General features: G+C 36.2%; 1 protein-coding gene across 1 annotated transcript in view; it reads left to right on the forward strand.

The window, feature by feature from the left end:
* TEX11 (testis expressed 11) overlaps nucleotides 1–24301 on the forward strand; it is a 118552-nt gene that overhangs the window by 52950 nt on the left and 41301 nt on the right. Inside the window, exons 9-16 of the mRNA XM_053656654.1 lie at nucleotides 1600–1654; nucleotides 3022–3117; nucleotides 7808–7889; nucleotides 10185–10263; nucleotides 17579–17730; nucleotides 19816–19901; nucleotides 23794–23931; nucleotides 24044–24146. Of these exons, the coding sequence (XP_053512629.1) occupies nucleotides 1600–1654; nucleotides 3022–3117; nucleotides 7808–7889; nucleotides 10185–10263; nucleotides 17579–17730; nucleotides 19816–19901; nucleotides 23794–23931; nucleotides 24044–24146 (791 nt within the window). The remainder of the gene's footprint in view (nucleotides 1–1599; nucleotides 1655–3021; nucleotides 3118–7807; nucleotides 7890–10184; nucleotides 10264–17578; nucleotides 17731–19815; nucleotides 19902–23793; nucleotides 23932–24043; nucleotides 24147–24301) is intronic.

Consider the following 24301-nt stretch of genomic DNA (forward strand, 5'->3'; position numbering starts at 1 on the left):
CCCCCTGGGAAGAACCCCTGTGCCACACTACAGGAGTTGGGGGCTGGAAATGGCGTGCTTCTAGAGTGACACCCCTGCTGTTTGAGTGGATGCTGAGGAGATGGTTGCCCCACATCTTATTAGCATGCCCTGCAGGCATGGAAGCTCTGCCACTTGAGCCAGCCTGGGTGAAGGCAATTAGGGTCTAGTATTCTTAATCTGTTACACTTGAGGTAGAGCCCTTACCCTAAAGAGTCAGAATTGGGTGGAGAAAGACCCAGTTCTTTCACTGTGGCCCCTCCCAAGGTGAAACTATAGCCTGGGAGTCTAGGAGCTGAAGGAACAGTGAATTCCCGCCTTATCTACAGTACTCCTCTGCGCAGCTTCTATTGCATGGAGCTGGGTTGGAGAGCAGCAGGTGTGGATAGGAGAGGAGACAGGAGCTCAAATACCACAGGTTTGCACTGTTTTGAGATTTAGTTGTTGTTTTGGATAAATATTTTTTCATTTGCTATAGACCCTTTAAGACAATTTCCAGAGACTTTAAATGGTCATTTATTTTAACGATTTCCCTAGGAAAGTGGTTGTTTCAGTGGGGAGAAGGTCTGAGAACTCCATATACCACCATTACAAAAGTTCTATCCTCACTGGTTATTTTAAAAAACTGGATGTAGAAGGTTTAATGTACCAAAAGAGGCATCTATGAGATAGATTTACAACGACTAGGCCAGCATTATAGTATCCTTGTTAGCAAGAGGAGAACTCAGTTTGGTAGTTCTGGGTCTTTTTAGGGTTTTAAAAAGGAATATTTGAAAGTAATGTCTTCAATTTAATTCATTTTAACAAAATTTTATTAACATCCTCCCCTGGAATATCAATTTTATGGTGAGTGATCTTTGTTTTGTGTTTTTTAAGTTTTAGGTTTTGAAATCCTGATGCTCATATTAATATACTACTTGTGGTTATCAGCGTGTCCCATAGATAACATGGTTTTGTAATTAAAGCAGAAAACTGAAAGTCAAATTTCTCTACTCCCCATTCCCTCATTCTCATTTTTAATATCAATCCAGGAAATATTAGAAATCGTTTAACTGCTAAATTGGTTCTTTCAGCTACAAAATGGAACTAATAGTGCTTCACAAGGGTGTTGTGAAGCTTAATAAATATTGCTAAGCATTTGTTTTCATGGAAATGCTATATTTGTTTTATTTTAAAATATATTTTTATTTCTTAAACTTTAAAATATGCCTATTAAGAGTTTGTATACATATGTAAACTAGTTCAATGCAGTATGCGTGTGTATATATATATATATATGGTTATGTATATTTCATAAATATATAGATTTCATTTGGTTTTATATATATATAAACACTAATATAATTATAGCATTGATTTATTTGACAAATATCCTCAGAAAATTGTGGCTTTTTGTAGTTAGAAAGTAATGCTTTATAAAATTGACTTTCATAGGTTAATTGTCTAATAATCTCTTGTAGTGCAAAATAATTGGAATAAAGTATGATTATACCATGTCTGCTTAGTAATATATAATCTTGAAAAATATAATCTAAAATGAATATATATTCTTTTCTTTTCTTTTTTTTTTTTGATGATTAGCCAAAGCTATGATATTTCGAGGATGGAGGAGGTTTCTGTTGAACCCGAAATGGTGGTAAGGATCATATTATGTATTGCAGAATTAGAAGAAATGCAGTTTATATTATTATAAAATTATAATAATCTATACCCCCAGTTATGAATAGATTATCTACTAGGCACATCATTTAATACCTCATTATATTAGTTTCTGTAAAATTGATATACTAATACCTGTAGGGTAGATTCCTGTACCCATTAGTTAATATATGTAAAGTGCTTAAACAAAGTTTGCCTTTGTAAATATCAGTTTTTCATTATTGCATATTAAAAAATTCTGGCTTTTCCTCTAGCCACACAGCTAGAATGTGCTTGGTATGGGAGTTAATTTTAATATTTAATCAAGCAAAATGTGATATGTAAACAAATCTGATGTAAAACTAATTTAATACGTGCTACAGCAAAATTGAATGTTTTGAGTATCCATTTCTGCTTCTTACCATTATAGTATATCAGTCAAAATGTGACTGAATATCACCCTGGCTGATATGGCTCCGTGATTTATAAGTTGAGAGTCATTCCACAATGATAATACTGATATTAAGTACATATATACATCTTATTTGATCCATATTAGCTACTGAATTAATAAACTCAAAGATATAATACCCTAAATATCATTTCTCTAGTCTCACAGAGCCTTAATGTGCTTAACATATATATTTTAAATGTTAGAACATCATTTTTGTCCTGTTTTACTATACTTATTATACTTAGAGGCATATTCTTTATTGAAATAGGGCTCCTTCTTTCAAAATGTGAATCTTTGATTAAATATGTTCATATTGTATAGTTACTCCCCTTATCAATGTAGAACTGGCTGGAAAAAACTGACTCAATTCAGCAATGCATTATTAATTTGAAAACTTAGCTGAGTTGAGAGAAGTCTTCTCTGTAGGAAAGTATATCTGTCCCTACTGAAATGGTGGTGTGTGCCTTGGTGCACTTGGTTGTTCTCTACTAAGCTATAAAATCTGAGAAAGGGATTATATCTTCTTATGGATTTACCTCTTTATACAGACTGAATACAATGCTACCTATGCAGTAGGTGGTAAGATGGTTAAATTAAATATTTCTGTGACTTAGCCTTAGTTTCTTTTATTTGTAAAGTGGGGATGATAAAGTACTCTAATGCTAAAACACTTATGCAAACAATTAGATTAATATAACTATATTAAATTAGAATAAGCTATTACTATAAAATCCTTAAACAGTATTGGGTGTGGGTAGCATAATGAGGAGACATATCCCAAGACTATATGGTTATTTAGGAAATGATGACTTATATTGGAGAAGATGACTGTCACTGTGTAAGTGCTAATGAGCTGTTGTATTGCAATTTAACCCTTAGCTGTGTGCTTTTTTTAATATTTTTAATTATAGGCTAAAATTCTACGGTTACTGGCCATTGTTTATTTCGATTGGGAAGGTGAAGATAATTATGATAAGGCTCTCCACGCTATAAACCTAGCAAACGAGGTATGAGATGTTTTTACTGTTAAATATTAGATTAATGAACTTTTTAAAGCTTTGATTCATATTTTGAACTCCAGTTTAGACACTTGCTTTAGTATCCCTAGGGTTTTTTTTTAAGACAACAGATTGTAAGAATCTTTTTTACAGCACAGAAAGGAGAAATAAAATATACCTCATTGACAATGGATATTTTTTAAATAAAGGATTTTGTATGAAACATAAAGCCTTTTCTGTCTGCTGTGAGTTTTTAGGGTAAAGAAGAAAATAATGATCAAGTAGGCAGACAATGGAATTTAGTTTAAAAACCAACACCATGAGAGTGAAGGCAGGCAAGGAAGAAAGAAGGAAGGAGGGAATAGTAGTTGAGTAAGCCAACCCACTGTGTGGACCACCACTGTGCATCAGGTTAAATATAATATTTCATTTATTCATTCAACAAGTGAATATTGAACACCTCCTGTGCCCTGAGCTGAGTGTTGGGGATGATTGATGGAGAAAATCAGACTTGATGCTAACGGGGATGATGAATGCTTTATTGTAGGTGGTCGTGGGAGCAGCATCAAAGTTTAGGGGGAGGGGATAAAGAAGATTTCCTGGGTGGGTGCTGGCAATGAGTAGGAGTAAGCTAGGTATTTGGAGTGGAGGGAGGTGGGGAGGCTGCCCATGTGGTTCCAGGCAGAGAGAACAGCATGTGCAAAGACTTAGCAGCGAGAGAGATTATCACAGGCATTTGGGGAATTGAAACAAATTCCCTGAGGCCATCAAAGTTTATTCAGATAAGAAAGATCAAAAGCAGAGCCCACAAATGTGAAGTGGGTAGATTGGACTAGCAGGGCCATTAAACAGTAGCCAGCCAGTCTCTTCCCATGGGAAAGAGAAGGCACTGGCAAGTTTCTTAAACACAGAGGCTGCAGAAGCAGCAGAAACTCTGGGGAGCTGCTGTGGGCAAACTCAGCTGCCCTGCTGGCAAGGTCATTTGAGAGAGGAGAGACTCTAGACCTGGCTAGCTGGGTCCTGCAGTCAGGGGGGTATCTACCCTTCATGAAATCCTTTACAGGAGGCCTTGGCACCTGCTGTGCCCTCACCCCCCTAGTGTGCATGCTCCTCATTCCCCATCCCCGCCCTTCAGAATGCAGTTCTGGCCACACTTCCTCATGATGCTCTTCTGAACAACACCTGTCCCGTAATTCAATTCATTAACTCAAGGACAGCCCATGCACCAAGGACTTTAGCTTGTGGCTATTATCACAGTTGTGATATTATATGTGTTTGTGTGGGATTTTAAGAAAATTAATGACCACCTCTCCTGGTAGACTGTAAGCCCAGTGAGGGCAGCAACCAAGGCTGGTTTTGCCCACTGCTATACCCCAACTACTTGGCATTGTGCCTGGCACATAAGAGGAGCTCAATAAATATAACAAGCTAGACCATATCCAAAGGACAATATTAATCATCTGTGACCTATGGAATGACAATTTAATATGATTCGTCCTAATATTAATTGAATGAATAAATAAATTTGATTTTTTTCTGAGCACTATACACTGCAGTACTGAGTTCAATATAAGGAGGGTCTACCTAGGACCTGTTCAAAGGGCAGATTTTTCTTGAAATTACAAAGAGCTGAGTATTTGGTCCCTGGTCACGGTCTAGACTTGAGCAACACTTCTCACACTTCAGTGTGCATTGGGAATATTGTTCATGTGCAGATTCTGACTCAGTGTCTTAGACCTGACATCCTGTATTTGTAACAGACTCCCAGGTGATGCCTAGAGGGAGGGAGGCCAAAAGGCAGACTTGGAGCTGGTTGGTGAAGGTCCTGTGTGTCTCACCAAGGAGTTCCCCATAAGGTTCCTTTCTCTTTTCTTTCTCAGCCAATACAAAATTCAGAAATTCATTTGCAAAGAGATGTGACTCCAGGTCACTACCGTAGTTTCTGGGGAAAAGGCTGAGCAGCTGTCACATATAAATGGAAACTTTCCAGATCACTGAAACTGAGCCGTCCATGTGCCCCCAAAACTGTTTTTTCCTTGTTATTGGAAATATTTCAGATTGATGTTACGAACACTATCTTGCCTTCTTAAGCAGAGTAAATTGGACAGAACCTGGAAATAACCAATACCAGTTGTTTTCTTTCATCTCATGCTCATACGAACATGCGTACCTATGTATATACATATATATGAAAGTACATGCATATGTACCCCTACACTCTCTGATGAGGAATATTGATAGTCAGGCCCGTGACCATTTAGGGAGATTCAGTTAGGATCAATATGTTTTACTTAATGAGGGAATTGAATATACTGAATACTAGGAGAAATGTACATAAAGCTGATGCCTGGATTGTTCATAATAGCAATTGAGTTGAAAGCAACTCATGTCCAAAGTAGACCTGGTAAATAAACTGTAATACAATGGAATAGTATAGAATAGTCATTTGCAAACTTTAGCATTTATAAGTATTAACTAGAATGCCTGTTAAAACACACTTTCCTTATTGCCTTACTAAACAGGTACTGGAATTTATGTTGAAATGTAAACTTTCCATAATGCAAATCAATAATAATGATTTTACACATTTTTCTACCCCCCCCATACACACACTTTATTTGCTGGGCCCCACCTGCAGAGTTTCTTTTTTTTAATTCTTTTTTTATTTTATTGAATTTTATTGTATTTTTTTACATTATCTTTTCGTCCCCTTATACCCCACTCCCCCCCAGCAATCACCACACTGTTGATTCAGTAGGACTGGTGAGGTCTGCATATCTAACATGTTTCCAGGTGATGTAGACAAAGGGAATACACTTTGAGGACCACATTGCAGAGTAATGAAAACAAATACATTAGTTTCATGCAGCAACATAAATGAATTTTAAAATCATGATCATGAAAGAAGCAAGTCACAGGAGCATTTGTATACATTATGATTGTTTGAATGAAGTTTAAATGCAGGCAAAATGAAACAATATATTGAGTATATAAAGAAGAGCAAGGAAATTAACTGCACAAAATTCAAGGTGGTGTTTACCCTGTGGTGAAGTGAGGAGGATGCAAGTGGGCAAGGGTAGATTGGAGGCCTCTAATGTGCTGATAGTGTTCTGTTTCTTATGTGGTGAATAATATGGGTGTTTGTTTCATCACTATTCTGTAAATTATACATACATATTTTCTATAATTGTGTGTGTTTGTGATACACTTCACACTAAATCATGGAAAAGTTGTCTTTAGAGCTTGCAGGAGAACCAAACAGTATAGGGATGGGAAGGTCAAGGGTAGAAAGAGCCTCAAGGGAGGCAGCCATTTATGGTCTTTAGAGTCAGAGAGACCCAAATTCAAATTTCATTGCTAGTGCTTAGCAATTGTGTGTCTATGGGTGAGTTACTTTATGTAGGCCTCAGGTTCCTTATCTGCAAAACAGCATTCACAGCACATGCCTTAGAATTTGTTATACCTGGATTCTGTTTTCCAATAACTATTTGGTAGAAAGAAAAAAAGCAAACAAAAATCTAAGGAAGAAGAGTGAGAAACAATAGTGAGAAAAAATTAACAGATAGCACAAGCAGATTGATTGCAGGGAGAAAGCTGATGGATTTAACGGGTACTTAGTTATGTGTTTTGAAAGCTTAGTTTCAAGACATAGTAAGGATAGACAATACAGTGTGAATATTCATGGAAGTGAATAGATGATACAATAAAAGCCAAGTACTCTCCATTCTCTGGAGTTGTTTGATAATGAAATAGAAGAGAAAAACATAATATTAACTTGTGGGAGTATCATAGATGGAAGGAAAACATCCCACCAAGGTCTGGAAGACCTGTATATTCTGAAGGTAAGGTGGAATTGAGCCTAAGACATATTTCAGCATGCCCATTACGAAAAGCAGTAATGGAATAGATTCACATTTGCAACCTTAATTTATTCTTTGTATTAATGTCATCTGCATTTGCAAAACCTTTTAATACCAGTGTTTACTTTCTCTAACTTTCCATTCTTAAGACATCTCATACATGAATGGCTATAATCATTTTCAGAGTTTGGATTTAATGAGTACAATGTTCATATAGAGGATAATTGGTTTTGTAGAGAGAAAAGTTCTGTGGATCTACACTGCACTTTTAATCTTAGCCAGCTGTTTAAAGATGTGCCCTGTCAGGCAAAAGTGGAACCAGGGTAGAGATCACAGATGGCTTAAGGCCAGCTAACAGGACTTGGAAAAACCATTCAGAGTACATTGTTATGAATAGTAAATATGACAGGCATATCCTATAGGAAAGACAATATGTTTTCTGTTTTTTCAACCATTGTTTGCAGAGTATGGTCATTCTTATTAAAGTCTCAAAAACAAACCCAATTCTAATTGATGTTTAAGGTTTTGCTTACCAAGACAACAATATGGATATGGCCTTATATTCACACAGTTGAAGTATTGACTTTGCCATTTAAATGCTTGCCACTCAGCGGAAATGTTTACATGTTCTTTTTCTTGTTTCATTCCATTTAGATTGAATAAAATATCAGAAAATGTCCTCAGGGATAGACTGAATGTTATGACCTGATCTTTTGTAATTTTGATTTCCTTTGATCATGAGTCATCCTGCTGTAGTTGAATAAAACAGGCAATTACTTCAAAATTGTCTTTTACATTCCACAGTTTTAAAATAATCATGATTTCTCTGTTTAAAATAGGAACATTTAAACTCAGCTGGGATTTACTTGAAGATCAAAATCCTCATGAAGAGCAAAATAGTTAATGAAGAACTCATGGAAGGTATTGTCTCTCTGTGTAAAGTGCAATTTTGAAATTTAATCACCAATTTGTTGAACATGACATCTTTCGTAGTATAATTTGATGGTGACCGAAAAGGAAATTGATTACATAAGAAAGGGAGAAGATTGTTATCCAGGAAGAAAAAGAGAAAGGAGAGAATAATAGCAAATTTAATAGGTAGTAAAAAAAACTGAATAAAAGCTATCAGGCCCTGGCCAGGTAGCTCAGTTGCTTGGAGTATCATCCTGTACACAAAAAGTTTGTGGATTCGATACCCAGTCAGGTCACATACCTAGGTTGTGGGTTCAATCCCCAATTGGGACACTGAACCTACTTATGACAACAATTACAACCTACTTATTACAATAATTTGCAATAAGTAGGACAATAATCAAATTTGGATGTATCTCTAAATTTAGTGATAATTTAGTACTACTGAAACTTTCTGTGACGTCTTGAATCTTACCCAGTCACTACGAGACCTCAGAAGCTGAGATGTACAGAGGATTCTGCATCTCTAGGTTGTTAACATCTCTAGGTTGTCATCTCAGTATGCAAAGTTTTAAAAATGCTAGCAACGAGGAAGACAACTCCACTTTTTTACACTAGGGGAATAAACAAACCAACTAACCAATTAAAGGAACAGACTTACTCAAACTAGTGCAATGTAGAAAGACCAGAGCGATTATTGGAGTTACCTAGTGTAAAGTTGTTTAATTTGTACTAGATTTCCCCATTACAGTTTTTATCAAAGTGCATATAAAAAGCTGAGTTTAAAGTGAAATTATTCTTTATTCCCAGATTGTTTTACTTAACTCAATCTAGATATTGTTTTTTTTTCTGTTTCAACAAAACCAATTTATTTATTTTTCTTTTTTTATTTTTATTTAATTATTTTTCTTTTTTTAAATTTTATTGTTATTTTTCAAGTACAGTTTTTTGTCTATTTCTCCCATCCCAGTCCCCCCCCACCCCGTGCTCCCCACCTCCCTCCCATTTCCTCCCCCCCAGTCCTCATCCCTGTGTCCTTCATTCTTGTTCCTCCAAATCCCTCCCCCTTTTCCCCCCCTTAAATTCCCTTCCCTCTCCCCTCTGGTCACTGCCCCCTTGTTCTCTATTTCAGTGTCTTTGTTTTTATTCTGCTTGCTTGTTTGTTTTGTTGTTTAGCTTCCTGTTAAAGGTGAGATCATATGGTATTTGTCTTTCAATCTAGATATTGTTAATATTCAGAGTAATGAGGTTGCAGTGTCAGATTACAAATTAGGAGGCTTCCCTGACTCTAAGTTTTCCATAGTTTAAAATAATAAAATTATCTTTTACTTTGTTGCATTGAGAGAATGTATGAAACTTGCATTTTTATTGTCTTTATTCATTTCTTTGCTAGCGAAAGTACTTTATTCTTAGAATAAGCAACCTAAATGCTGGCCTTAGAATTTCACTGATATTTCTTTATTGTAGAGAAAAAAATTAAAAATACATACAGTTCTTTAAATTATGAAAAGATAGCACATTCCCATTAAGGAAGTTTTTGGTAAATACTAAAAATATCTGTCATCCACCATTTACTGGAATATATAAACACCTTGACAGCAGAGATTTTGTGTTTTGTCCACTGCCGGCCAGCACTAAGCACACAGTGCCTGGCCCTATAGTGTGGACTCAGTATATTTCCTTTTGTTATAATCTACACTGCTTTTAATATCTTTGTTCATAAACATTTTCCTATATTTATTCCAGGTGACTTTTCAGAAATATTTCTGAGGTACAGGGAATAATAATAATAATAATAATAATAATAGCATCTATCACTTATTGAATGCTTACTAAGTACCAGGTACTTTGCTGTGTAGTTTACATATATAATCTCATGTAACCCTCTCAATCACCTCAACAGATTAGTGATCTAGTCCCCATTTTACAGATGACAAAACTGAGGTACAGCAAAATCTAAGTAACTTGCTTATGGCAATATGGGTTGCAAGTGATTTCAAGTATACATTTTTCTGATTTCATATCCCAAGCTTTTAACCACTGTGTTCTTAGCATATAATATTGCCAAATTGCTTTTCAAAACAATGGTACCAGGCTACTTTGTCATCTATTTAAGGGTGGCTGTTTCATTGCACTCTCTAGCATTGTATTTTTTATGTCATAAAAAGATGTTGATATATTTTTAGGCAAGACATGGTATGTGGCAAACATTTAGAAAGTAGATTTTGAGCAGAGAAAAATTATTGAAAATAGCTAAGCTTGCTTCAAAATGAAACTGACATGATTATTTTTTCTCTTTGTTAGCTGTCAGAAGTGTACTGCATTTTGACGTGTCTTTAGACTTCTGTCTGAGCATTGCTAAACTGCTGATGGATCATGGAAGGTACAGAAGAATTGATTTTCTTTAAAGACTAACATGTTTCTAAGGTTTCCATGTACACGGATTGAATCTATGTCTTTCTACCTATTTCCATCCATATCCACGGAGCACAATATTTGCCATTGTGCTGATCAAATTAGAAAATGGAACTTTTTGGTTGCTTTAAACAATTAATAGGTAATTTAAAAAATTTATTTTAAATTTTTAAAAAATAAAATGAAAAAAGAAGATAGGCACGGCTTTATCAAATAGGAGTTAGAAGAGGTTAACCTGCAGGTCAGTGTCAGGTGGAACAGGAGGGTGTGAGCAAAGTATAGTCCTCGAGTGATATACCTCTCTGGCACTATCTTTATGGGATCATTAATGTCAAAAGGGACCTTAAAGTACTTACAGACCTCTTAATGCTTCTCAAACATCAGTTGCATCAGAATTTCTGGGAAGTGAACACTTCAAAAGATGCTCAACATCATTAGCCATCAGGGAAATGCAAATCAAAACCACAATGAGAAACCACTTCACACCTGCTAGGATGGCTAGAATCAACAAGATAGGTAATAACAGATACTAGCAAGGATGTGGCGAAATTGGAACCCTCATAACACTGCTGGTGGGAACGTAAAATGGTGCAGCAGCTTTGGAAACAGTCTGTTAGTTCATCAATAAGTTAGATAGTTCCTTACCACATGGCTTTTAGCAACATTATTCTTAATACTAAAATGTGGAATCAACCAAAATTTCTATTAACTGATGAGTAGATAAACAAAACACAGTTTATCCATACATACCATGGAATATTAGTTGTCAATAAAAATAAACAGAGTAATGACAGGGGTGTCCAACTTCTAATGTCTCTGGTCCACACTGGAAGAAGAGTTGCCTTGGGCCACACATTAAATACATTTCAACTGGTAATCACCAAAAAAAGTCTCATAATGATTGAAGCAAATTTATGATTTTGTGTTGGGCCACATTTATAGCCATCCTGAGCTGCATGCGGCCTGCGGGCCACAGGTTGAACACCCCTGTAACATGGATGAACCTTAAAAACATTATGCTAAGTGGAAGAAGCCAGCTACGAAGACCCTATATTATATCATTTCACTTATATGATATTTTTAGAATAGGTACATTTATACAGACACAAACTAGATTAGTGTTTGCTAAGGCTGTGAGAGATTGGGGAAAATGGGGAGTAACTGCTAATGGGCTTAGGGTTTCTTTTTGGTGTGATGTAAATGTTCTAAAATTGATTGGGTGGTGGTTGTATAACTGTGGATATACTAAAAGGCAAAAACTGTACTTGAAAAATAATTAAATAAAAATTTAAAAAATAAATTAAAACCAATGAATTTCTAGTCTTTAAATGGATAAATTATATGATATGTGGCTTATACTTCAATAAAGCTGTTAAAAATATAATCACTAAGGAACTTGATAAAAATAAAGAGACCAGGCTCAACCTTACACCAACAAGCGCAGGTCTCTGTATTCTTACTAGATCTCCAGGGAGTTCTGAAAGCCACTATTTTAGATCAGGGATCAGTAAACATTTTCTGTAAAGGACCAGGTAGTAAATGTTGTCAAGTCTATCACACTTACTTAATCTGTTGTTGTAATGTGAAAACAGCTGTAAACAATCTATAAATTAATGAAAGTGGCTTTATTTACAAAAGAAAACTTTGCCTATAAAAACAGATGGCTGGTTGAATTAGGTCTGCAGGCTATAGCTTGCCAACCATTGTTGTAGACCAGTCTCCTACTTGTACATGGCTTCTTGGGTGAAAAGCCACTCAGCCTCTTCTGGAATACCTGTGGAAGAGATTTTCATTATTATATTTTTAAGAAAGATGAAATATAAAATTCTCCCTCACATAGAATTTATACGTATTTCCAGTAATCTCTACATATTTATACATATTACACAGTAGGGGAAAACCTAGTTCTTCCCTACTGTGTGTTTTTCTCCTATATACATATTTTTCCCTGTGAGTCTCCTTTACTGCTTACACAAAATGTTTTACTTCCGGTCACCAAATGTGTGGAGGTTTTTGTGTACACCAAGCAATTCTCCGTGACACCAACTGGGTATTCTACAATTTGACTCTATTCTGACACTGTCTACTTGGACATAATGTCAGATCCCACAAGGTTAAGTAAGGGCTCAGTCTCCCCACCACCACCACCCCAACATACTTCAGACACCAGTTGCAAGCCCAGGTTTCTGGCCTACTGGCTATGTAGATCAGAGGTTCCAACAACCCCCTGCTTGGGTTTGAGTAATTTGCTAGAGTGACTCACAGAACTCAGAGAAACACATTGACCAGTTCATTAAAGAACATGATAAAGGATTCAGGTGAACAGCCAGATGAAGACATACATAGGGCGAGGTCTGGGAGGGTTCCAAATGCAGGAACTTCTGTCCTCATGGAGTTGGGGTGTGTAGTCCTCCCAGTGTGAATGTGTTCACTAGCCTGGAAGCTCTTTGAACCCCACACTATTGGAATTTATGGAGGCTTCCTTATGTAGGTGTGAACAATTGTTAATTCCATTTCCAGTCCTTCTCTCTGGAGGATGTGGGGGTGAAGTTGAAAATTCTGTTTCTACTTACATCTTGGTCTTTCTGGTGACTAGCCTCCACCCAGGAGCCCACCCAGAGTCACCTCAGTAGGAAAAAAGATGCTCCTAGTGCTCTTATCACTTTGGAATTTACAAGGGTTTTAGGAGCTCTGTGTCAGGACCCGTGGGGTAGAAACCTATATATGTTTTCAATTATCTCACACATATTTTAAGCCATTAAGTTTCAACCTAATTTTACAGCTTATTTTTTCAGATGTTCTGATCTTTGTGAATTTTAGTTCTATCATGCAATGTGTTTAACTGTTCCTTTAGTTCATCTTATGTTCAGATAAGACAGTATACCTGTCTTATCTAATCTGTCTCCACCTGTCTTCATCTAATTCACAGTGACATACTTTTTAAAGGACAAGATAGTATATATTTTATTTTTTTAAGATGTTATTTTTTTATTTTTAGACAGAGGGGAAGGAAGGGAGGAAAGAAAGGGAGAGAAACATGAATGCGTAGTTGCCTCTTGTACACCCCTACTGGGGGCCTGACTTGCAACCCAGGCATGTGCCCTGACTGGGAATCAAACTGTCACCCCTTTGGTTCACAGGCCAGCACTCAATCCACTGAGCCACACCAGTCAGGATGATAGTATATATTTTAGATTTGGGGGCTGCACAGTTTCTGTCACAATTCCTCAGTTCTGCTGTTACAGTGAAAAAGCAGCCACAGATAATATATCAATAAACATGCATCCCTGTTTTCCATGAAAAACTTCAGTTTTTTTGGTGGTACAGTACACACCATAAAATATACTTCAGTGATATTAAGTACATTCATATTCAGCAAACATCACCACAATGCATTTCTGAAACTGTACCCATTGTACAGTAACTCCCTATTTCCCCCTTCTTCCAGCCCTGGCAACTACCATTCTGCTTTCTGCCTCTATGAATTCGACTAGTGTAAGGTACCTCATATAAGTGGAATTATACTGTATTTGTGTTTTTGTGACTGGCTTATTTCACTTAGCATGATGTTTTCAAGGTTTATCCATGTTGCAGCTTGTGTCAGAATTTCCTTCCCTTTAAAGGCTGAAGAACATTCCATTGTATGTATACACCACATATTGCTTATCCATTCAACCACCAATGGATGATATAATACATGTGAATTTTAGCTGTTGTGAATAATGCTGCTATGAACTGGGTGTAAAAAAATCTCTTTGCGAACCTGCTTTGTGGTAGGTAAATACCTAGAAGTGGACTTGCTAGATACCATGATAATTGTATTACTGATTTTTTCAGGAACTGTCCTACTGTTTTCATAGTGAATGTACCATTTTACATCCTTACCAATAGTGCACAAAGGTTCCAGTTTCTCCATGTCTTTGCCAACTCTTGTTCTTTTCTGGGTCTTTAATTTTTTTTTTTTACATTCTAATGGGTGTGAGGTGGTATCACGTGCAGTTTTGATATGTATTTTCCTAATGACTAATGATTGGTCATCTTTTCATGTGAGTTTTGGCCATTTATATAGCTTGTTTGGGGAAATGTCTATTCAAGTCCTCTGCCCATTTTTTAAATTGAATTACTTGCCTTCTTGTGTGGTTCTCTGTGTATCCTGGATATTAATCCCTTATCATATATATGATTTACAGCTATTTTATCCAATATTGTGGATCACCTTTTTACTTTGTTGATGGCGTCTTCTGATGCACATTTAAAATTCTTTCAGGAAATCCAGTTTATGTATTTTTCTTTTGTTTTCTGTTCTTTTGGTGTCACATCTAAGAAATCACTGCCAAGTCTAATGTCATGAAGATTTCCCACTTTTTCTTCTGGTGTTTTATAGTTTCAGGTCTTATGTTTGGGTTATGGACCACTTTGAGTTAGTTTTTTTGTATATGGTATGAAGGTAGAAGTCGAACTTTATTCTTTTGTGTGTGATATCTTGTTTTCCTACTATTATTTGTTTAGAAGACTGACTTTTCCCATTGAAGGTCTTGATATTCTTGTCGAAAATCATTTGACCATATATGCAAGAGTTTATCACTGGGTTCTATAGTTCACTGCCCTGTATGTCTTTCTTTGTGCTAGTACCACATTGTTTTGATTACTATGTCTTTATAGTAAGTTATGGAATCAGGTAATGTGAGTCCTCCAGCTCTGTTCTTCTTTTTTCAGAACTGTTTTAGCTATTCAGAGTCCCTTGAGATTCCATGTAAATTTTAGGATGAATTTTTCTTTTCCTGCAGAAAACATCATTGGGATTTTGATAAGGATTGCATGAAATCTGTAGATCACTTTTTATAGTATTCACATCTTAATCATTTTAAGTCTTCCAATCCATGAGTGTGGAATCAAATGTCTTTCCATTTATTTATGTCTTTGTTAATTTTGTTGAAAAGTGTCTTACAATTTTTACTAAGTCCTCCAGCTCCTTGGTTAAATATTTTTATATCATTTTATGTGAATTGTTTTCTTAATTTTCTTTTCATAATGACCCAAGAAGGTAGTCAAAAGGTACAGACTTCAGTTACAAGATAAATAAATAAGTACTAGAGATGTAGTGTACAACATGGTCACTATAATTAACATGGCTGATTGGTGTATTTGAATGTTGCTAAGAGAGTAGATTCTAAAAGTTCTCATCACAAAGTGACTGGTGAATTTTTTAAAAATATATTTTATTGATTATGCCATTACATTTGTTCTATTTCCCACCTTCATTCCCCTCCACCCTGCACACCCTCCCCCACCATTCCTCCTCTTTAGTTTATGACCACGTGTCTCAAGTTCTTTAGATTCTATATTTCCCATAGTATTCTTGCCCTCCCCTATCTATTTTCTACCTACCATCTGTGCTACTTATATTCTGTACCTCCTCCCCCCTTCTCCTTCTCCCACTCCCCTGTTGCTAACCCTCCATTTGATCTTCATTTCTATGGTTCTGCTCCTCATCTAGCTGTCCTCTTAGTTTGCTTTCGTTTTAGGTGTGGTTGTTAATAACTGTGAGTTTGCTGTCCTTTCACTGTTCATCCTTTTTATCTTCTTTTTCTTAGAGAAGTCCCTTTAACATTTCATATAATAAGGGCTTGGTGATGATGAACTTCTTGAATTTGGTCTTATCTGAGAAGCACTTTATCTGTCCTTCCATTCTAAATGAAAGCTTTGCTGGATAGAGCAATCTCGGGTGTAGGTCTTTGGATTTCATGACTTGGAATACTTCTTTCCAGCCCCTTCTTGCCTGTAAGGTCTCTTTTGAGAAATCAGCTGACAGTTTGATGGGAGCTCCTTTGTAGGTGACTGACCCTTATCTCTTGCTGCTTCTAGGATTCTCTCCTTCATTTTAATCTTGGCTAATATAATGATGATATGCCTTGGTGTATTCCTTCTTGGGTCCAAGTTCTTTGGGGACTCTCTGAGCTTCCTGGATTTCTCGGAAGTCTATTTCCTTTGCCAGATTGGGGAAGTTCTCCTTAATTATTTGTTCAAATAAATTTTCCACTCTTCCCCTTGTGGTACCCCTATAATTCGGATGTTGGAATGTTTAAAGATGTTCTGGAGTTTCCTAAGCCTCTCCTCATTTTTTTGAATTCATGTTTCTTCATCCTTTTCTGTTTGGTCATTTTTTTCTTCCTTCCGGTCCACTCCTTTGATTTTAGTCCCAATTTCCTTCCCATCACTACTGGTTTCCTATGCATTTCCCTTCAATTAGTTTAGCCTTCATATGTTCCTCTCATTTGTGACTAAAATCAACCAGTTCTGTGAACATCCTGATCACCAGTGTTTCGAACTGTGCATCTGTTAGGTTGGCTATTTCTTGGTCGCTTAGAGTTATTGGCTCTGGGGCTTTAAGCTGTTCTTCTTGAGCCATAATGTTTTGCTCTGTTCACACCTGTTAAGTATGAGGAGCAGAGCCTTGGGTGTTCACCAGGGTGGGGCTACCCAGGTGGCTGATTTGTGACACTGTATGTGGGGGCGGGGTCAGAGAGGGAAAATGGCGGTCCCCTCTGCTGCTTCCCGCCACTGGGGCCTGTGTGGTCTGTCTCAGTCTCACTTCTCACTCCTTTGCCGGTTATCTGTGCACGAATATGTGACCGCGATCTGCCCTCAGTGGGTCCACCCGCTGCTACTCCACACCTGGGATCCGCCCACTGCCTGCGTGCCTGGGTCACGCGCCCGGGTTGATCCGGTGGATCTTTCCTGCCCGACCCCAGTCTGCTGCTGGCTCTGCCCCTCTTACCAGTTTGGCTGAATGGTTTGTTGTTGTCAGACTTCCATATAGTTCAGTTTTCTGTGGTTTGGCTGCGTTTTTGTTGCTAAAACTTTGTTGTTTTTAAGCTTGGTTGTGAGAGAAGGCAGAGTGTTTCCACCTATGCCTCCATCTTGGCGGAAGTCCCTGACTGGTGAATTTCTAATGTTCATGTGTCTTTTTACATTGCTCATAAAGCAATTGTTATAAAGTAGCATCATTTTTGGTAAAAAAAATAAGACATTAGGAAAGAGATGATTATCTGACTATAGGTGTTCATGAAAAGAAAATATTTGTGGCTTAATAAATTAAACAGAAATTGAATTAAAAGTTTCATTTTGGCAAGTAGGCATATTTAGACATTTAGTAATATTACCTAAGCTCAGGTTTAATTTTCTATTGCCTCTTTTACTCATATTCAAATAAAGTTTAGTCCTACTGATTAAAAAAATAACTGTTCTATTCACACCACTTATAATTTTGTTTCATTAAACAGAGAATTTGTTGGGTTTCATTTCCTGAAGATCATCTGTGATCATTTTGGATCATCGGAAAATGTTGGCAAAGCTTTACTGTTCCAAATTGAAATACTTCTACGGAGGAAGGAAGATGAGCTTGCCAAGGAGAAGGTTGAAGAAATCATTATAGGTCAGTGGGATTTCTACAGATGTTTTAGTTTGTAGTGTTAATTTAGTGTTAGTTTAGTGTTAATATGCATGTAATTCCAGGGAACAGTAGCAAAATACTCAGGTCAACAGATTCTTTTTTCCTTTTTCTCACTCCTCTTTATTCTCCCTAATAACCTTTAACTATAACACCTCACCTATCCAGATTCCACTTGTTTGGCAAGCTAGAATGAGACAATCAGCAAAAATATCAAGGCATCCACAAAACCAAACCTTTGAACTTAAAACTCATGTATGGTGGAAAATTGTGATGTTAGAAACCCAATTTCACGTTTCCAGTGTGATCTCAAATTTGCTGTGCGCTTTCGGGCAAGTCAATTGTATCACTAGATCTTGTTTTTTTCCAACTATGAAATAAAGCTTGTGAACTACAATTCCCGTTTTTTTTTTTTTTACTTTTTTTTAGCAGCAGTATCCTTTTGTGACACACTCTTATGTGAACCCTGTCTCACATAAAGTACTCTGGAGTTGCTCTGATTAAGGCAGAGGCAGCTGCTGTAGAGCCAAATCTAAGCATTCCCTGATCCCCCATCTCTCTGTGGAACACTATATCCTGAAGAGCACAGATAGTATGATCCCTTTCTTAGAAAATTCTCACCCAAATTTCTTCCAACTCTGCGAATATATATAAAGTCACTAAATGTTTATTTTTATTTTTATTGTTCTAGTACAGTTGTCCCAATTTTTCCCCCTTTGCCCTCACCACCCAGCCCACCCCCCCACTCCCACAGTCAATCCCCACACCATTGTCCATGTTCATGGACACAATTTAATAAGCTTGGTCATTTCATGAGCTTTAATAAGCAGGTTTATTCAACACTTAGCATTTTAATGGTAGTATATTTAAAAGAGTGAAAGGGCGTACAGGGAAATATACGGCTAAGCTGACAACAAGGTAAGAAGAAAAACTCTACAAATTTTATTTTCAAGTTCCGAACATTAAAAAAATATAATAATCTGTACTATACTCTATAATAGTTACCAAAGACATCACTGTGATTTATTAATAGTACAATAAAATGCAGTACTTGTTAGTGTTGTTGACTTTGAATGGTCAAGCAAAGGTTAAATTGTGCTTTAGAAACTAGAAAGTATATTTAGAAAAATACAATGGGTAAAGCATAATTTTAGAAAAATTAACTTAATGAAATGATTTAGACTTTTTAAAAGAAAAATGTTTTATGTTTAGTTAAAGTAAATAGTCAACTAGAAAACTTGGTTATTCAGAATAACTAATTTCCTCAGATTATAGTTAGGGAATCTTAGTTTCATTGTGATATCTGATTATACACTTATACTTTCAAAATATTTTAACATTTCAAGTAGCTACATTAAGTACATTTTTACTCTCCTGTGGGTATTTTTAACTAAATCCCGGAACAAACTACATCTGCTGACTAGGCTTGAGAGGAGTTGGAAACTCTGTCTCCTAATCAAGTCTTTGTGGAAATTGATAGTGCTAAAGGGGTGAAAGAGAAGTGGGTATGGAATTGTATTATTATTTTAAAGTTTTCCTTAATGTGTGCTAATATATTTGAACTCTGTAAATGTCTAGACCAGAAACAATCAGACACAAGTTACAATTTAAAGTAATAAAGTTTATGTGTAAAGATTGTCTTAAAGTATTCTACAAAGGCTTTAAGGTATAATTGGCCTTTCTTGTGAACTTTATCTGATCTGGTTAGTACACAATAAACATTTCTTAGTAATGATTTCTAGCATTGCTGCCTATTCATTCACAATAACATTAAGGCACCAGATGATGATCAAATTTGGAACATGGGAAAGATGTTAAAGAGAGATTAGGCTGGAAAACTATAACAGATTGATTGGTGAATCACTGTAATTCTACCAAACTCTTGACTGTATCGTATAATCAATTTTGCTAGTAAACCTAAAATTGATGATGACAGCTGTCTGAATGCGATTGTATTTGTAGCCATTACTTAAATATTATAGGTTCTGTATATACTTAGCTGTTTTATTTAATGTAATATAACTTGATTCTTGATTCTAGATCTTGAGAGTTTTTTTTTTCTTTTTTCAGGTCTGCAAACAGGAAGAAAATTGTCGACAGGATTAATAGGATATTTACACAACCTTCTGTGGAAGAAAGGTTCCCATTCTTTTCAGGTTTGGGAATAATGTCTTTTTATTCTTTATATTCTCCCTCAACCCCAACAAAGAAAACAGTGTGTTGACTATAAAAATCATAGAGCATCAAATACTTTAATAATCTATTTATTAAATATTCATAAAGTAGCGTGTTAATGGGCATTGAAGAAGAATTTATTTTATGTTTTTATAAATTATATTTTATTGATTATGCTATTACAGTTGTCCTAATTTTCTCTCTTTGTTCCCTTCCACCCAGTACCCTCTATTCCCTCAGGCAATCCCCCCACCATTGTTCATGTCCATGGGTCATATGTATAAGTTCTTTGGCTACTCTATTTCCTAATACTGTACTTTATAGACAAGAATATTTTTAAATACTAACACATGCCCTGGCTGGTGTAGCTCAGTGGATTGAGCACGGGCTTGTGAAACAAAGGGTAGCTGGTTCAATTCCCAGTCAGGGCACATGCCTGGGTTGCAGGCCAAGTCCCCAGTATGGGACACATGAGAGGCAACCACACATTGATGTTTCTTGTCCTCTCTTTCTCCTTCCCTATCCCTTTCTCTAAAAATAAATAAGTAAAATATTTAAATACTAACACATGATTTGTCCCCATTGAGGCTTTACAATGTAGGAAAATGACACCATGGATATTAAACTATAGGAAAGTAACTTATTTTAACATGGGGAATGAGAAACTCTGAGAGGGTTTCATTCCTTTTAAAAATTGTGGTGTGGAGCATAGTATTTTTAGGGTAGTGAAAAATACTTTGAATGATATTATAGTGGCAGATATATATCATTACACATTTGTCTGAATCTACAGGAAATGCAACATCAAGTGTGAACCCTGATGAAAAGTAGAGACTTTGGGTGATTGTAATGTGTCATTTTAAGTTCAAATGTACTGCTCCAGTGCAGGTTTTTGATAGTGGGAGAGGCTATGCATGTGTAGGGGCAGGGGGTTCATAGCAGATCTCTCTACATTCATCTCAATTTTGCTGTGAATCTAAAACTGCTCCAAAGGAAACCTTCCAAAACTTGTGGTGCAATTAAAAAGATACAAAAAAAGTAGTAATATATTTTTTCTTTCCAAACCAATCCAGCTTTACAGTAGAAAAATTTTAAATGACAGATAAGTTTTTTAAGTAGTTATTTGTAATCTAATCACTTGTAAAATTTTCATATACTTCCTTTTAATCTTTGTGTGCATTTGTGTATGTGTGGAAAAAGGGGATGTACTGTTTTTAAAAAGTTATATTGGATTTGCACTTCAGGAAGTAATAGAGACCAGATTTATGTCTTTGCCTAAACACTCACCCCCCCAATTTGGAAAAAAAAAGACATTTTTAAAAAGACATTGGCTGTCCGACAGAGAATGATCTCTGGGAGACAGGAAACAAACAAGGTGAGCACTGTAGTTGTGCAGCTTACTACCTTGAGTTTCCAGGCTGTAGTGTTAAGAAGAGGAACTGAAAGGGATTCTGGCAGGCTTTCTGATTTGAGGAGATGGTGCTGAGAGTCTGGAGACCGAAGCAGCTAAAGCTCACAGAACAGAATCACAGAGGGGAGAGCTTAGCACAGAAAGAGAACCCCAGCAATCTGCAAGTCCTCCTCCAGTTTTTAGCAGAGTACTCATCTGGACAACATGGAATGAAAATATAGTCAACAGTAAAAAACTGAAAGCTTTTGCTGAAAGATTGAGAAGACAAGGATGCTTTTTCTCACCCTTCTAGTCAACAAAAGTACTGAACATTCTAGCCAGAGCAATTAGGCATCTAGATCGGAAAGGAAGCAGTAATAGAATTGTCTCTGTTTGCAAATCACAAGATCGTATATATAGAACACCTTAAGACCCCACCAAAAATTCTGTTAGAGCAGACATACAAATTCAGTCAAGTTATAGGATACAGCATCAACATACAGAAATCAGTTGTATTTTTATATGCTAACAGTGAACTATCCAAAAAAGAAACCAAGTAAACAATCCAATTTATAATAGTATCTAAAACAACTAGTTAGAAATAAACTTAACCCAGAAGATAAAATATTTGTACAATGAAAATTATGACATTGATGAGAGAAGTTGAAGAAGGCACAAAAAGTGGAAAGATATCCCATGTGACTGGATTGGAAAAGTTAATGTTGTTAAAATGACCATACTACCCACAATAATCTAAACAGAAATACCTGCCATCTGTGACAACGTGAATGAACCTGGAAGACATGCTAAGTGAAGTAAGCCAGACAGAGAAAGACAAATATTGTATGATCGCAGGTCTGTGTGGAATTTGCAAGAATCAAACTCATAGAAACAGTGTAGAATGGTGGTTACCAGGGTTTGGTGGTTGGGGAAATTGGGTATATATTAGTCCAAGAATACAAACTTTAAAGTTATTACATGAAAAATTTTCAGAGACCTAATATAATGTATGGCATCTGTAGTTATGTAATGTACTACATAATTGAAGTTTGCTCAGGAAGTAAACTTGTGTTTTCACCACAAAAAAAGATAACTAGGTGAGATAGCTTGATTGTGGTGAACATTTCACAGTGTATATCTATATCAAAATGCCTTACTCTATACCTTAAGGTTAGCTACTGCAAAATAGAATAGTATTCTTGCTTTTCTTTGAGAGCAAAAATTATTTTTTCTCTTTTTTAAAATTTAATTATTTTTCAAGTACAGTTTTCTGTCTATTTCTCCCATCCCAGCCCACCCCGCCCCGTGCTTACCACCTCCCTCCCATTTCCACCCCCGTTAGTTATTGTCCCTGTGCCCTTTATACTTGTTCCTCTAAATCCCTCCCCTTTTTTCCCCTTAAATTCCCTCCCCTCTCCCCTCTGGTCTCTGTCCCCCTGTTCTCTATTTCAGTGTCTTTGTTTTTATTTTGCTCGCTTGTTTGTTTTGTTGTTTAGCTTCCTATTAAAGGTAAGATCATATGGTATTTTTTTATTTTCTTTCTTTATATCCTGTATTTCCTCACTCAGTTGATGAAAAAAGTACTTTAGAATCCCTTCTCCTATTGAGTCTTTTTCTTTTTCCTCACTTTCAGGTCTTGCAGAATAATTTTTAAACTCTCACTTCCAACAGCCAGAGTAGAATGTAATCTTAACTCTAAATAGTCATAGGCACTGCTATACTTACGCAGCATAGTTGTTTCTAGTTGAAGAGTGTCTTATTCCTTTTAGATCCTAATGACACCTGTTATTCCCTGAAAAAATGTGAAGCTTCTTGTTTCACATTTACAAGGGACTCATTCTATACCTTACCTTGATGTGCATGAGCAACCTGAATTTTCTTAGCTTAAAAGTCATCCAAGTTATTTCTGTTAGATTTTTCCCATTAGCTTGTTATCATTGAAATTTTTAGTGCCTCAAAAGTAAAAACAGCCCTCACTGGTGCAACTCAGTGGATTGAGCCACACCAGCCAGTCAGAGAAAGACAAATACCATATGATCTCACTTATATGTGAAATTTAATGAACAAAATAAACTGAACAAAATAGAAACAGAGGCATGGACAGTCCATGGAGCAGACTGACAGCTGTCAGATGGGAGGGGGACTGGATGAAAGAAGAGGAAGGGATCAGCCAAAGAACAGATACTAATGAACCACAGACACAGACAACAGTGTGCTGATGGCCAGAGGGAAGGGGGGTGGGGCTAGTGGGGGTGGGCAAAGCAGGGGGGCAGGGATTGGGGACATCTGTAATAGTGTCAACAATAAAAATAAAAAATAAATGAAAAGTATATAAACAATAAATGATGGAAGTTTCTTAGGTTCTTTCATTAAAAGAAAGAAAGAAAACAATATCATTTCTCTGTTTCTAGAGGTAACTTGGAAATATTAGAGCCAAATGTAGAGATATCTATGTGATTTTGTTATTTCTTTTCAAACTTTAGATCCAAAATTATCTTGAGGCCCTAAACTGGTACTACTATTCCTTGAGAGTCTATGAATCAGATCAAATGGATGAGGAATTTCCTAAACTGAAGAGGAACATGGCTTCCTGTTACCTGCATATGAAACAAGTTGAAAAGGTCTTTTTATTATGAGTATAAGTTAGCCATTGTGATTATGTTAATAATATTAACAAAATACAGTAAGATCTTCCTTAAAGCTTTTGTAAAAGAGACCAAATATTTTTTTCAGGCTAGAGGAGCAATGGAAGAAGCTGAAAAACTTGATCCTGGAAATATTTTCACTCAGTTTTATGTATTCAACGTTGCAGTCTTGGAAGGCAACTGCGAAGCAGGTATAAATGTTATTTATGAGATGCATTTGATTATTAACGCAAAGAATGCAAATAATCCTTTTTGACCATAATAGGAAAAATATTGTTTGCAAGACAATGAAATATATATATTCTAGCTTTTCTGCATAAAGAAAATACAACCATGCTAAAAAGAG

Source organism: Artibeus jamaicensis, unplaced genomic scaffold (assembly GCF_021234435.1).
Source record: "Artibeus jamaicensis isolate MK-2021 breed Jamaican fruit bat unplaced genomic scaffold, CSHL_Jam_final scaffold_2375, whole genome shotgun sequence".
In the NCBI taxonomy this organism is placed as follows: domain Eukaryota; kingdom Metazoa; phylum Chordata; class Mammalia; order Chiroptera; family Phyllostomidae; genus Artibeus; species Artibeus jamaicensis.